This window comes from Mya arenaria, chromosome 10 (assembly GCF_026914265.1).
Source record: "Mya arenaria isolate MELC-2E11 chromosome 10, ASM2691426v1".
NCBI classification, from domain to species: Eukaryota; Metazoa; Mollusca; class Bivalvia; order Myida; family Myidae; genus Mya; species Mya arenaria.
Window position 1 is genome coordinate 32,079,860 of NC_069131.1, and position 14,512 is coordinate 32,094,371.

General features: G+C 32.6%; 1 protein-coding gene across 1 annotated transcript; it reads left to right on the plus strand.

Annotated features, from left to right (window-relative positions):
• Positions 1-9,421: 9,421 nt before the first annotated feature.
• On the plus strand, positions 9,422-11,542 carry LOC128206783 (heavy metal-binding protein HIP-like). Its single transcript, XM_052909480.1, has 2 exons — positions 9,422-9,805; positions 10,601-11,542. Exons 1-2 carry the CDS (start codon positions 9,508-9,510, stop codon positions 11,008-11,010), a joined length of 708 nt encoding a protein of 235 aa, XP_052765440.1. The 5' UTR covers positions 9,422-9,507; the 3' UTR covers positions 11,011-11,542.
• The last annotated feature ends 2,970 nt before the right edge of the window (positions 11,543-14,512 follow it).

Genomic DNA, 14,512 nt, shown 5'->3' on the forward strand with positions numbered 1-14,512 from the left:
AAAAAAGTAGATTCAATAATATTGTAAAAATGAACGTAAATGTCCTAAGACTGTTATTGAATCCGAATATCACGTTCTACTTTGTTGTTTTGCATACTATCATATACTTATACAATATAATATAAAATCTAATTACGAACCTTAATTAAGTTTCAGATTATTTTTTATCTTAACAAAATTATATTTATATGCAATATCATATCGAGAATAAACATAGTCAAGGTACGAGTGAGTATGTGTCAAGGTACCTAATTTCCACTGGCTGGTCGTCCAAAATCGATGACGCTAAAGTTTCTTTCGGTAATAACGTATTTTTGTAATGCGGTAAAATTTGAAAGTCATCCTTATAAAGGATTTTAAATACCTTATGACAAGTGTTAGAAGTGACATATGGGGGATTCTTGACACTTGTGAATAACTTGTGAAACTGCTATTATTGTATTGTGGCATGGTAAATGTCAAAGAATACAAAACAAGCATGAATTGTTTTGATAAATGCAATCAAAAAGACCCAAATGTTATACTTGAGTATTTTCTAAGCAGTAAATACCACCACATTTTAATAGTCATCTCCATACCGACCTGCAATACAGTGATAAAGTTTTGCCATGGTATCTAAAAGAGCATTTCTGATCACACTTCTTTTACCTTATAAGTCAGTGAGTACAAACGTTCCATTTTTAACCTGTGTAAATTCTTTCAAATCGCATTTACATGAAGATCAAGTATTTTCTATGCATCTCAGACTAGATTCTTCAGCAGTAATATAAAGGATATTTCAACTAGTACACATTTGTCATATCCGGTATTAAGGATAACATGTAAAATAGCTCATTACTCAATCTTACATTATTTTATAGTTAAATAAGGATACTATGTTATGTTGTAATATATTATATAATAATGTATATTATATTTTATATGTATCATATATCCACTATTTATAATGTCGCTATTGTTAATATCATATATTTAATATTTGTTTTATATTATATTATAAAATATGATAATAGGTAGCAATTCAAACTTATAAAAATAACAATAATACAAATGCAAAGTAAATCGCAAACCAGATTGAGTTTACTTCCGGCAGAAATATAAAATGAACCTCCTATTTTGCTTTATGTAATATGAATCTTGCAATAATGAATGTAAAACTCACCTTCTTCCTTATTTGTGGTGTTATTCGATGTAGACACCGTCTGGCATTAACATGGTTCAGGTATATATTATTATTTGCGTGTTAAAATCACACCTGTGTCATCAAGTAAGTGTTTCTTCTCAGCAATCCTTTCTTATATGACAGTTGTCATACATATCCTTCATACAAAAACGTTGATTAAAAGTAGATAATACGTCCTTTCTTAGATTTATTTCATGGAATAGTTATTAACTTCCTTCGTTACTTTAACAAATGGGCACCATGTGGTCACAGGAGCAATGGTATCGTACAAATGTCTTGATAACGAACCTTATTACAGTGTCAATTAATGAACTAACGATGTATTTTGTGTGTGTATAATGATCTGTGGAAAACTAACGGATACAATAAACTACGAATAATTAAAATTGCCAAGATATGTTATGTTGCTGTTGTAATTAAACAAATAACCTAAACTACACTGAGTTTGTGTGAAAAAACTGACATATTTGTCCAACTCTAATTATGCATTTCTAAACCTTTAAACAACAGTATGGTCATTTGTTTTTCAACTACATTACCGTACATGAAAAAAACAGTTTTGATTATTGTCTGTGTGACCTTGACCGTGATTCATTTGTACCTTCACCATAACTTGTTAGCTTGAAAACAATATCATTCGGACGTACAAGCCTTCCTTGACACGACAATACAATTTATAATTCTTAATATATACCATGAAACTTAGGGTTTATATAACAAAATACATGTTTTTAAATCCTCATCAAATACTTTAAATGACAGAGATGTCTAAAACGTAAATCACGAAAACGTTTACTAATAAAAATAGGATACAAAATAATGTATACATTCGTTGGAATTGAACTTATCAACCAATAAGTAATTGACTGCGTTACGCTAATGAGAGTTCAGTACGGGGTCACAACGTTGTAAGTATTTTATTATTGCCTTGATTGTTGACCACATAAGCAGTTCATTAAGTCCACGTACATTGAAGGTTGATGCTCATTTCATTTGAGGTCACTTGTTGGCGGGGAACGCCCTAGAAAATGTTTCAAAGTGTCCTAATTTGGTATTTTCATTACAGTTGAAATAAAGAATCAACTTACGAACACACACGAACACAACACCATTAAACAGGCGTCAATGATATGTGAATAACATATACATAATCGAGGTAGTTTTTTTTTTGTTTTTAAATTAATGAAATTTGTGCAAAACAATACCAAATTATTTAGATCATATACTTTATATATTGAATTATTGATTGGAGCGTATATTTATTATATTAACTGAATAGCGTAGTTATTATGAAAAACTATTTCCAATAAAGCATGTTTCAATAGCATCTATATAAATTGGCATACCCATACATACCGTAAATTTATCGAGACAAAACTGACATTAATATATGCAGCATCATATGCCTGTATAAACGTGTGCACATTACGGGGTCATACACAGGCAATGAAACTCATAACACTATTGTTTTAACAAGGGGATCATAAAACTGTTATTGGAAATTCCTCAGCTATTGAGTACTATCATATCGGGTACCATCTATGGAGTGGTCTCTCTTGAAATTGGTTAAAAATATGGACATTAGTTATTCCTAATTTAATTGGAATGAAAAGATATGATTTGTAGTATGCTAAACGAGTAACATGTTAACAGTTTAGCTCATTTGGTACATAATAAACCGAAGCTTGTTTACTTGAGTTGTACTCCAGGAGCATTTGTTTCTTCTATAATATGAATCCCAAATTGCATGTATGTAAATGAGAATACACATAGAGTAAAATCACATGTAATATCATGTGAGTTTTCGGAAGTATGAAATGCACATTATCAGGGGAGACATGTATTTCAAACCAAATATATATTTTCACATTCCGAATCCATGCATTCATCAATGTCTGACCTCGTTATTGACACTTCGTATTTGATAACAATCGAACAATTATTTCTGTACAAATTTAAATATAAAAAATCAGTTGTTTTTAATTGATTTTGCATGAAATTTGCCAATAAATAACTCTTTTATTGTTCAATATTTGGATATAATTGTACCGGATATATATTTACACTTCTTCAAAAATACAACCTTGCTTATGTATTGATTAAATACCGAAGCAGTGGTAAATTTCCGGGAAACAGTCTTGGAAAAAACTATTACAATGCATGTTAAAATACTAAACAAACAAACTCGTGCTGCCCGGGTGCAGGAGAAAATTGGCGTTACATTACCGCTAATAGTTGTGTCTGACAACCCTTGCCTATATGGGAGGTCGCCATAACTTTCTGTCTATGACTTTAAACATTTTGACGTGGAATGAGTGTTCTCTAGTGCATCGTATCTTATCGAACGAATCTTATTAGCAAAGACATAGCTATATGTGGTACATCTGAACATTGGTTGTACCCTGATATTTTGCATTTCTTGGACAGTTTGCCTTCTGAATACAGTGCTTATTTTTTTGTAACAATAACTTATTTGATATAACTAAACCCAGGCGATTAGGAAAAGGCGGAGTTGCATTATTATACCACAAGCGTTTGAGATATAAAATTGTTCACTTACATATTGCTGAGGACAATATAATTGGTATTCAAGTGCAAGTCACTCATGATAATTACATGTTCTTTTTTCAGGGTTTATCTCCCTTGCACGATTCACTCAATAACTGTGTAAAAAACATAGATAATGACTTATAGAACACATACTCGCCTGAAAGTACATACGCGAAGTATACAACTAGGGATTGCAATCTTGTACCGACGCATTGTACTCCTTTATATGTAGGCTCAAAGTCTACATTTGTTTCATATGGTGTTCGATTTTAATCAGTTATAAACTATATTTTATTGCCATTTGAAATATTTGACTGTGATGAAAATTGTGATATTCTTGATGACGATTGTTTAAATATTTCACGTCATAAGCCGATACATGTAGAGTTATTGTTGCCTGAACGTGTTGATGAAAATGAAAATGACTCAAATAATTTTACAAATATTAATTGGGACACGGATAAGGCTGTGGATGTTGCCCGGTACGGGAATTTGCTTATGAATGACAGTGACCTGGTTTCATTAAAATCGGCAAGCCTAGTTCGTACTAAGATTGAGAAAGCATATGACTTGATAAAACCCGTATTTCTAAATTTTCCACAAAAATAAATCCAGAAAGAAAATTGACATTTTTTTTAACCCATACTGGAATGTTACTATAAAAATGCGCGCATAAAAATGAATTTATTGCAACATATGTGCTGTGCGGACGGTCGGCAGCGAAAGGCGTTGTGTGTGTCCTACGTAAAATGTAAGAATACTTATTGTGAATTTAGACGACTGCATAGAAATAGCGTTAACCAGTACTTAATAAATCTTGATCGGGTATTAGACCGGAAGACTGAGGTAAATTCGAATAATTTTTGGAGCCTTGTGAAGAGGCGGGCGGAGACGCTCTTAAAAGAATATTGTGGGGGCGATGCTGAACTTTGACGCACCGTTATCAGGGACCCAAGCGTTATTACTGGCAAGTTGGCTGAATACTTTAAGGACACACCGATGACAGACGAACGATTCGATGGTACATGGTAAGAGACTAGTGATGAAACGATTATCGAGTACAATCGATAAATCGTCGCTGACAATGCTCTGTCGGCGACAATCGATAGTGGTTGTCCAAAATCGATGTCGCTAATGTAACATCCGGTAACTACGTATTTTTTGCGGGTAAAGAAGTGTGCGGTAAATGTAAATACTTTTGCATAAAAACTGACAAATTCTCCCTAAATTACAAATTGTTTGTTAAAATGCTTTTACATGGATAAAATGCTAAGATAACTTACTTGATGCGGTGAGCATCATTTTGCAATTGATTATGAAGTACACGTATGTGTTTTGTTGTTATGTTTTTTCATTAAGTTATTAAAGACAGAAAAAGGTTATGCTTACTGTTGCAAAAAGCATGATTATAGCATCACACCTGCTGATTCCAGGTTAAACCATTTAAATGATCATTATATTTATTTGTACTCGATAATCGTTTCATCACTAATTCTCACCATGAAAACTACATCATACATAAAATGTGTTTTGTCCAAGTTTGATCGAACTCGGAGAAAAGCTATGGGAACAAATAATTATGCAAAAAGTATATCTAAGTTTCATCGAGCTGTCAGAGCAATCTTTGAAAAGCCAATGCAGAAACATATAAGGTAAAGCCAAGGCTACAAATGAAAATGTATTTGGAAAGTATATTTGTTGCAATAGTAATATGTAAATTGCCCAAGTAGTAGCACTTCTATTGCTATCAAATTGTAAATGTATGATTACCTTTATTATATAACACACTTGTGAAATCAAGGTTTTCTTTTTCAAGTTAAGTTAACTATAAGAAGCGTGTGTGTGGTTTGCCTTATCGCCCGTATACAGTTTAAATTATTTTAACAAGGGTTTCTATGTTGTATCGGATTTGTCAAATACTGTTTTTCTTAGATATGCTGTCTAATAATAGTATGTATTAGACATCTCCATATATATGTAAACATTATAACTATGTAAATATGTGTTTAACTATTCATATATAGGAGGAAATAAAAATTGAATTCAATTATTGCCGATCTGGCTTTACCATTTCAAGGCAATTTGTCAGTAAATGTACGGACAGTTTAGCAAATCACGTTCTCTGGTATTGTAATAAATCGGAGAAAGCCCGGATAAAGATCACTGGCGCGCTAGTGGACGTAATTGGTTTTGACGAGTTCATACAGTTTGTCAGTTTATCTGTTATAGAACAGGTATCACATGCTCTTGTAGTTACGGAACATAGTACATTTTGCAATTATTTGATACTACCTGAATTTCAGTAAATATATTAAAAGGCAATAGAAATGCGTTTTATTCGCAACATATTTGTCTTGTGTGTTCGTTTTTGTGCAAGGTCGATATCATGTAGGCTAAAGATTTGGAATTAAAATATAGCTATTTATTGCATCTATAACGTAGCAAAAATCACAGTGATTACGTGATATATATTTTTATCATATGTGTTCAGGTTGGGTCTTTGTGCGTGGCATCCTTTATCAGTATTTTTATAGAATATACACTCAAAATAAAATATTCTTCACTGGCAAAGAATAACCACTAGTCTAATTATCATATGTTAAAAGTGTGACTTATGTCAGAAAATTGTAGATAAGTGGTATTTATTAGTATGTTGGACTTTCACTGTATACTGTGTATTTATTTTGTTTGTCAAAAATGAAGGAGTAAATGAAATATAAATTTAGTTTGCCAGTGACTGCTTTGTTTCATATTTATATGTTCTGAAATTCGATTTGTTTTTGATTATTAAATAAATGAAAACTCAAAAATATCGCAACCTTCACTTACCCTTTCTCCAAAGGTTGATGTCAAAATCAAAATCTTAACAGTTCTTTAACAACTTGATGTCTGAACAACCAGTAAGAATTGCGTAATAGTTCCATTATTTATATTATAATGTTAGTAATTAGGTGATTTCATATTGGCCCAGTTATTTGTCCGATGTCAGCTGTATTGGCCTGAGCCCGAAGGTCGAAGGGCAATTCTGCTGACTGAGGGCAAAGAACTCGCCCAATATGAAATCACCTCTTTAATGAGTATTTTATTAATTAACCATTACGTATGCTACATTTTGGTAAAAACATTCTAATACCTTACCGCATTATTGAAGCTTATTTCCCTTTTTCAATCATGGATTCTGCTTTTCTAAGCTGGACTTTGCTGATTTCGACATGCACCCTTTATAGTGACATTGCACAGATCATTCGGAGCTCCTCGGCCATTTTATCGAAAACAACCTCGCATGTATTTGGACGGTTTACATGTATACTCAAAAAGTGGTACGTTTAAGTCCGCTGCAAGTAGATCGCGTAGTAATTTTATTTAGCAGTTAAACATTATGACTAAACTCTTGGGAATCTTAATTATGTTTGCAATAATACACTTCACTGGCAATCAATTAAAACTTAGATCTATAAATACAACTCTAAAACACTACATTTAATTATTGATATAATTAAAAAATACGAACTACTTCAACTGATGTACCGGCATACATCCGAGGTTGTTTTCGATAGAAATGACAAAGGTGTTCCGAATGTGCATAGAATTATCGACAAAACCGATTGTACAGTCTAAGGTAGCATATCTTTCCGTGAATATTTCGTAAATCGTTTGTCAATAGTTTAACGTTGTTTTCGCCTTCCTCATCCATTTTATCGGTTCCCAAACCAATAATTGTCATGAAATCCACAAACAGGTTAAATACAACTGTAATATCCAACCGTGCAAAGTTGTTAAAGTATTTAATAGGTTAGTAATTCCACATATGTTATAAACAAGGCACACACTTTTCAAAACAGTCGGTTAAACGGAAAACAAAATGGCTGCCTTTTAAGATGATTTACAACATTCTCATATAGGGGCGAGTTTCGACAGCCAATGAAAATGGTCCATTCCTCTCGTCCCATATTTGGCAAGTTAATTAGCTAATCAAAACGGCAGATACTCGTATTGGCCGATTGTGGTCGCTATTGGACAAGAGCTGGCATATGTTGTCCTCACTTATCAAGTATTAGTACTGTAATTGTCCCTGCATCGCGTCAAATACTTAATAGTCGATGAATAAAAATGAATAAGAACATTATCGAACGGCAGACATTCGTGTCGACCAACTGTGGTAGCTATTGGGCGAATGTTGGCATATATTGTCTTCTCTTGTCAAGTATTAATCCTGCAATTGTCCCGGTATAGAATCAAATCCGTAATAGTTGATTAATAAAATCTAATCAGAACATTATCGAATAGGCTAAGCAATAAATATACAGAACATAACATAGTTTTTAGTTGAATGTACTGTACAACTCCGAATACACGCAAACTGCGTTGGCAAATTTGATGAATAAAAAACAGGACATTGATCGGCGGTATGTACCACTGCGCATGGTATGTAGAACTGACACGTTGCTAATTCGTTACAGGCATACATTCAAGGTATTCTGCCAATTATTATCATTAAAGCCATAACTATTCATCATGCCAGGTCATATGACAAACATAATACTTGTCAAACAAAAAACCATATATCAATGTCGACTGAAATCTTAAAGCCTAGCATTAAATCTTTAATACAGTGTTTGACCAACAAGTTTAATAGTATTCTGCGACGCGTGATTTTGGTCCTTCGGACATATTTTTGACTATTAATGAAACACTTGCAAATTCTACAAACATTTAATTGAATTGAGTTTCATTAAATCATTATTTTGAATACCTTGGTTAAATTTAGCATTTAAAACGCGTTATGCATGGCTATATCTGTCTAAGTATGAAATAAATAATCATGAAATTTCCAGTATTCATTCCTGATGTTACTGAATTAAAATATGAAAACACATATGAAACAAAAAGGCAAAGCACGAGTTTCCTCGGATTATATCATAAGTATGTAGTCGGTGTCAAATACATGGACATAATTATTCTGAAATTAAACTATTTGCTCCGCCTTGACGAGTATTCTGGGATGACATATTTTACAATTTTAATCAGTAGTAATTTTTTGTTGTTCTTGACACCTATTTCATTAAGTTAATTGCCTCCATTTAATAAATATATAATAATGAAAACTTCCAACACAGCGTTCACGCAAGGGCTTCTCAAGGACTGGTCGATTCTAAGAAATATCATGTTCTAGAACAGTGCAATATCGAGACGTCCGAGAACAAGCAATAAAACATTCTTGCGTTGTTCAGTTATTTTAGTCTTGAATTGTTCTTGAAATTTTTACTAGAACAGTCTAAGAAATCCAAATAGCCTGTTACAGAACTTCCAATTCTAGCATATTTTAAGACCTCATGTCTAAAACAAGTTCCAGAACTTATTACTCTTGAAATGTAATAGAACGTGATGCTTAAAAACAGGCAATTTAACGTTAACGCTTAAACTGTTCAAGAACTGTTCTTGAAATTCTTAAACAGATAACATTAAAACAAAAGTGGCGAAATTAAAAACCGATGATTGGATGATCGTCTTGAAACTGTACTTGCAATAACGATATCACTGATAAATTAAACCGGTTTCATCAGTTTACAACTTAATCTGTAAACACAACTATATTTTTTTAATTTTGACCACATGTTGCTCCTTTAATTAGACACAGGTTTCATTAGCATTCATACGCGGTGATGCGCAGTTCCATCCGGTATTCTTACACGGTTACAATATCTGTTGCAGACTAGCCAACTCGCTCTCGGATACACACTTACTTTCCGACCGTTACTGAGTTACCGTCAGAAATGTACGTCTTTACCCTTACCTTATTTGTGACTTTAGTTATCCAACAAACCAGCGGATTTAAGGAGCCAGAGTGCTCTCGCTATCATTATGAAGAACAGATTCTTGAAAGAGTTGTCCGTATGGGAATGGAGTTTAAATACCAAAAGAAAGATGTAACAAATATCTTAGAAACAGTGGCTGCAAAGCTGGACGCTTTCTCAAAAGAACTTCAGGTGCTGAAAAGAGAGAATGAAGAACTCAAAAGCAGTCTCAGAGACGAAGTTCAAATATCGATTTCGGACTTAGAGAAAGTTAAAGGTATGCTTAATTTTGCTTTTCTTTATTCCCATATCACATACAGGGCTCGTATTCAGTAAAATCTTGAGATTTAATATATTGACTCCGACTAAGAAAAGCGATCTAAAAAATGCTGCACAGTATTGTTGATAAAACAAAATTAGACAAAAATATTGTAATTGATTGTAAAATATGTGTGTGTAGGTGAATTCTGTGAAATAATTGTCAAGTAAGTCATTATTATAATTATAATTATTATCATTGGTTTTTTTTATTACTTCACTTTGTTTTATAATTATTATGATAATAATTATTATCATAATATTATAATTATTATTACTATTTTTATCACTATCATGTTTATTATTAATATAATTATTATTATTATTATTTTATTTTTTATTTTATATGACTTTATTATTAACATTATAAATATTATTATCATATTATTATTATCATTTTTATTGTTATTATTATTATTTCAATGATTATTATTGTATTATTTGTTTTTATAATTATTATTATTATTATTATTATTATTATGATTATTATGATTATTATTATTATTATTATTATTATTATTATTATTATTATTATTATTATTATTATTGTCAATAATCATTATCATTATCAATAATCATTATTATTATTATTATTATTATTATTATTATTATTATTATTATTTTTTTTTTTTTTTTTTTTTTTTTATAATTATTAATTTTTATTATTATTATTTTAATCATAATTATTTTAATCATAATTATAACTATTTTAATTGTTTATATTAAACACAATGTCCGTCTTTCATCTTTTCAGAGAAATCGTTTCTTCCCATTGTTTTCTTCAATTCTAAGAATGTCGCTGACACCACAGTTAAGGCAGGACACACGATCGTTTTTACTGAGACCCTGGTAAACGATGGAAACGCGTACGATAATACAACGGGTATCTTCACAGCTCCAGAAGACGGAATATACCTTGTATCATTGCATATGTGCGTCAAAAATAAGCAAAATCTTTACTATGGACTCGTAATCGATGGCAAGGAAAGTCTCCGTGGAGAAATGTATGAATATCGTGCGGTCACTTGCAATTCCGTGCAACAACTGCTGACCATCAAGGCCGGGAATAGAGTTTGGATTCAGGTTTATGTCAAAGATGCAGTATTGCTTCAGAGTGCCATTCACTGGAATATGTTTTCTGCCTTCCTCCTGAATAAGGGATAGTGAATGGTATTGTGTAGACAAGTACTGATACATATGTTTATATAATCAAGTGTTGATAACCAATCACTTCTTTCTATTGATTTTGATTACATAGCCTTGCTTCTTACCACTCGTCGAAATGCGATTGGACATCGAGGAATTAGACGCAATTCCATAAGCGAAGGGCTGTCGGATAAAAGAAGTTTGTCTTATTTAAAAAAAAAAATCACTGTTAACATTATGACAAAAGTTTTACTATGTTCAGTTTAAACCCTGGAGTGCCTTAAAAGCTTCATCAACATATATCAAGTTAGTGTGTATCGACATTGTCCATCAACATTACCGTGTGAAATAATCGTCATGTGATGAATGTAGTGAACAAGAACCATAAATATATCAATATAATTATAAAAGAATAGAATTCTTACAAATCATAACCATTGTAAGAGATATTTAATATATTTGTATGTATATATATATAATTATATATACACTATTTTTGCTTTTTGTACGTTGGAAAAGGTGTTTGTAAAATATAGAGAACTGCTTATCATTCAGTGTTTCGAATACCTGGTGTTTTGATAGAATAATGTCTTAATTTCAAATGTCATCAAAGTTGGCTTAAATGTGGTTAGCCAGAACTCGCTTTGAATATATATATTTTTAACGGTCATGCAATATTTGAATAGTTAACGGAAAACAGTCGGAATCTAACGAACGCTATCGGTAAACATCGTCGTCACACGATCGGTACTGATTGGACTGACATCTGCACAAATAGTTTCGGAAATATGAATCTTGTTATTTAGCGAAACCGAGGTAAACAGTTTGCAAAGACTTTATCGCATTTCTCATTGTTTATTTAATCGATAACATGCGGAATAAAACTACTTGGATAAACAGGTTTAAAACAAATACATTATTCGATCTTATTTATGATTGCTTTTATTCTGAATATGATTGTACCTCCATTTATTTACAATTCAACTTCCATTCCTTAAATGAACTGCCTTTCGGCAATTGCGATGATCATCCGATGAACGCAACACCTTCGGATATGTTCCGATCGCGAATCATCGCATAACAATATACATAAATCAATGTTTATCTTGTTATTGTTTGTATTGTGTCAGCAGGCCAAGGAACAGTTAAATAAACATTTTACAAATTGTAAATTTATGAAATGTTGAATGTATTGTAGTCATAAATAGTTCAATTGTACGTTTAAAAGTGATTTCAAGTGGTTGATCTCTTCCCGCGCTAGTGTGACGTCATTTGAAAAACTGTTTCTGGTTACGATCGGGTCGTTCTATGGGTGAGAAAGAAGAAATGAAATGTTGTCTTAAATGAAATTAAGTAATTTTAACATTTTTTGAATGAAATAACGAACTATTGGTGTGAATATAAGTAATGTATTGCGGGATTGATGTCATTATCGGGGATATGAATGCAATTGCGCTTGTCAAAGTACGCGAGGAGTCCTTTCCTTTAATAACTACATTTGCGTTGATCTGTATGAAAGTGTGCATATATATTTACTCAATCAAAAAAACAGAATCTAGTCCTCAGAGTATTTTTTTGTTTCATTTACTGAACTCTTGTTCTAGTTAAATCCCCCCGTCAACGCTTTAAACCAAAAAATCTTCATTCTGAGTGAGAGGTGCAAGTCAAAAGGATACGCCCCTAAGTTACATTAAATCCTTGACCTCGCCCCCGTTCAGCCATGTTCATATACAATGCCTAGTATGTCTCCTTCTAAATCGGGCCATGGTGAAGTTCAAGTCCGTTCCTGAAGTGAAAAAGTCGTTGACTTAAAATTATGATACACATCACATACCAAACTCAATCATTAGCGATTCTCAGAACTAAAACGTATCCTCTCAAGGCTAAACAATTGTGCAGAAGTCTGTTTGCATTTCACCAAAACGTGGGTAATGTGCTTGCAATAAACATAATGGGGGTTAAGGGAAATAAAATCGGCCTGGAAACATGTACAATCGAGTAATGACCATGATTTTTAAAAAAAAATAGGGATATATACATACAAGCACAGTTACAACATGCACAGATATGCCTTATTTGCCGAAAACAAAACGAAACTTTGTGGATAAAATCAACACGTTTATTTGTAAACAATGCCTCCTAATCCACAATCTGTTCAATAACTTTTTTGTCTTTAAAGTTATGATACCAAACTAAGATGTCGATCGAAGAATATGGTTTTCGCCACATACTGGACGCAAACATTTTTCAAAATTTAAAGAAAAAGTCCACTTACCAGGCAAAAGTTGGTACCGGAATAGGTACTTTTCATTCTAAATCCGCCATTTTGTTTGCCATGAAACATTTTTCTCACTTAATGTTTGCATGAAACTAAATTGCGTCCTCCCCCTTGTATATTAGTGGTTTCTAAACCAGATTACTTGACAGTCAATTGTTTTAATTCTAAATAAAATCACAAAAAGCAAGCTCCTGTGTCCCGTCTGGCAATGGATAACATATGTACGTACTGTAGGGGCGGGATTGCATGTTATTCGCGGCACTGACTTTAAGATGTTGTCAGCTTCAAGTTTGTGTAAAGTAGTTGATCTTGTGACGAACATAAGCCCAGTCAAAGCAAGAACGAGTAATTGGTCCAATGAGAAGTTGCATTTAGTTGCTAGAGACGCATTTCAACTAAGCACACATTCCACGAATCAGTCGTACGCCGTGCAAATGGCATCTGTCGAACATATGCAACTACATGTGTGTGTTTTTTCGGCAAGCATTTTGGTTAAGTTATACGACTTTACATTTTCAATAATATCAGCAAAATCTAGTAGTATTAAAATTACATGATAAATACCATACCTCATCTATGCACCTCACCCCCCCCCCCCCCCACTAATGGTTACGGTTTGATTGTTGTTGCACAGCTGTCTTAAAAGATTTAATCTGTAGGAAAATCCTCTCTAGTTTGGACTGTCCAGGCAACTGGTTTGTTCTTACACAAACGCTTTAATGCAAAGCGATAATCTATAGTTAAAATTACAAATAGTTATTGCAATGTATTACGGTGTACATCTTTCAGTTTACTGTAGCACTTTTCCATATCTTGTTGATGTTACCATTGTTTTCATTTGTCACATTATCTCCTTGCGTTTGTCATCATTGTTGTGTTTTGAAGGGAACTTATATTATGGCCTATGTTTGCTAATGAGTACTACACGATCAGGGCCATGAAAATTCAACGAATATTATTTTTTCTCACCTCAGATAAGTAGATCCCATAATTTAACAATGCTAGAAATTCTTATCTTGCTCACGGGCGAAGATAAAATGCCCGTATGGAACTCCTTTTTATGGTCACCGCATAGTAATTACCTCCCTTGTTGAAAACTGTCGTCTGTAGCATCATGGAAACCTTGTCTTATGGCAATATTTAGAACGCTAATTAATTATTTATCGCTTAAAATGTTACCATAAAACAGTTTTCACGCACCTTTCAAGAAATAATGTTTCACTCTCCTCAGAACTATTTGTA

Coding starts and splice junctions, on each gene's coding strand:
- LOC128206783 (XM_052909480.1), top strand. CDS start 9,508: ATGTACGTCTTTACCCTTACCTTATTTGTGACTTTAGTTATCCAACAA. Junction 9,806..10,600: donor GGACTTAGAGAAAGTTAAAG/GTATGCTTAATT, acceptor TCATCTTTTCAG/AGAAATCGTTTCTTCCCATT.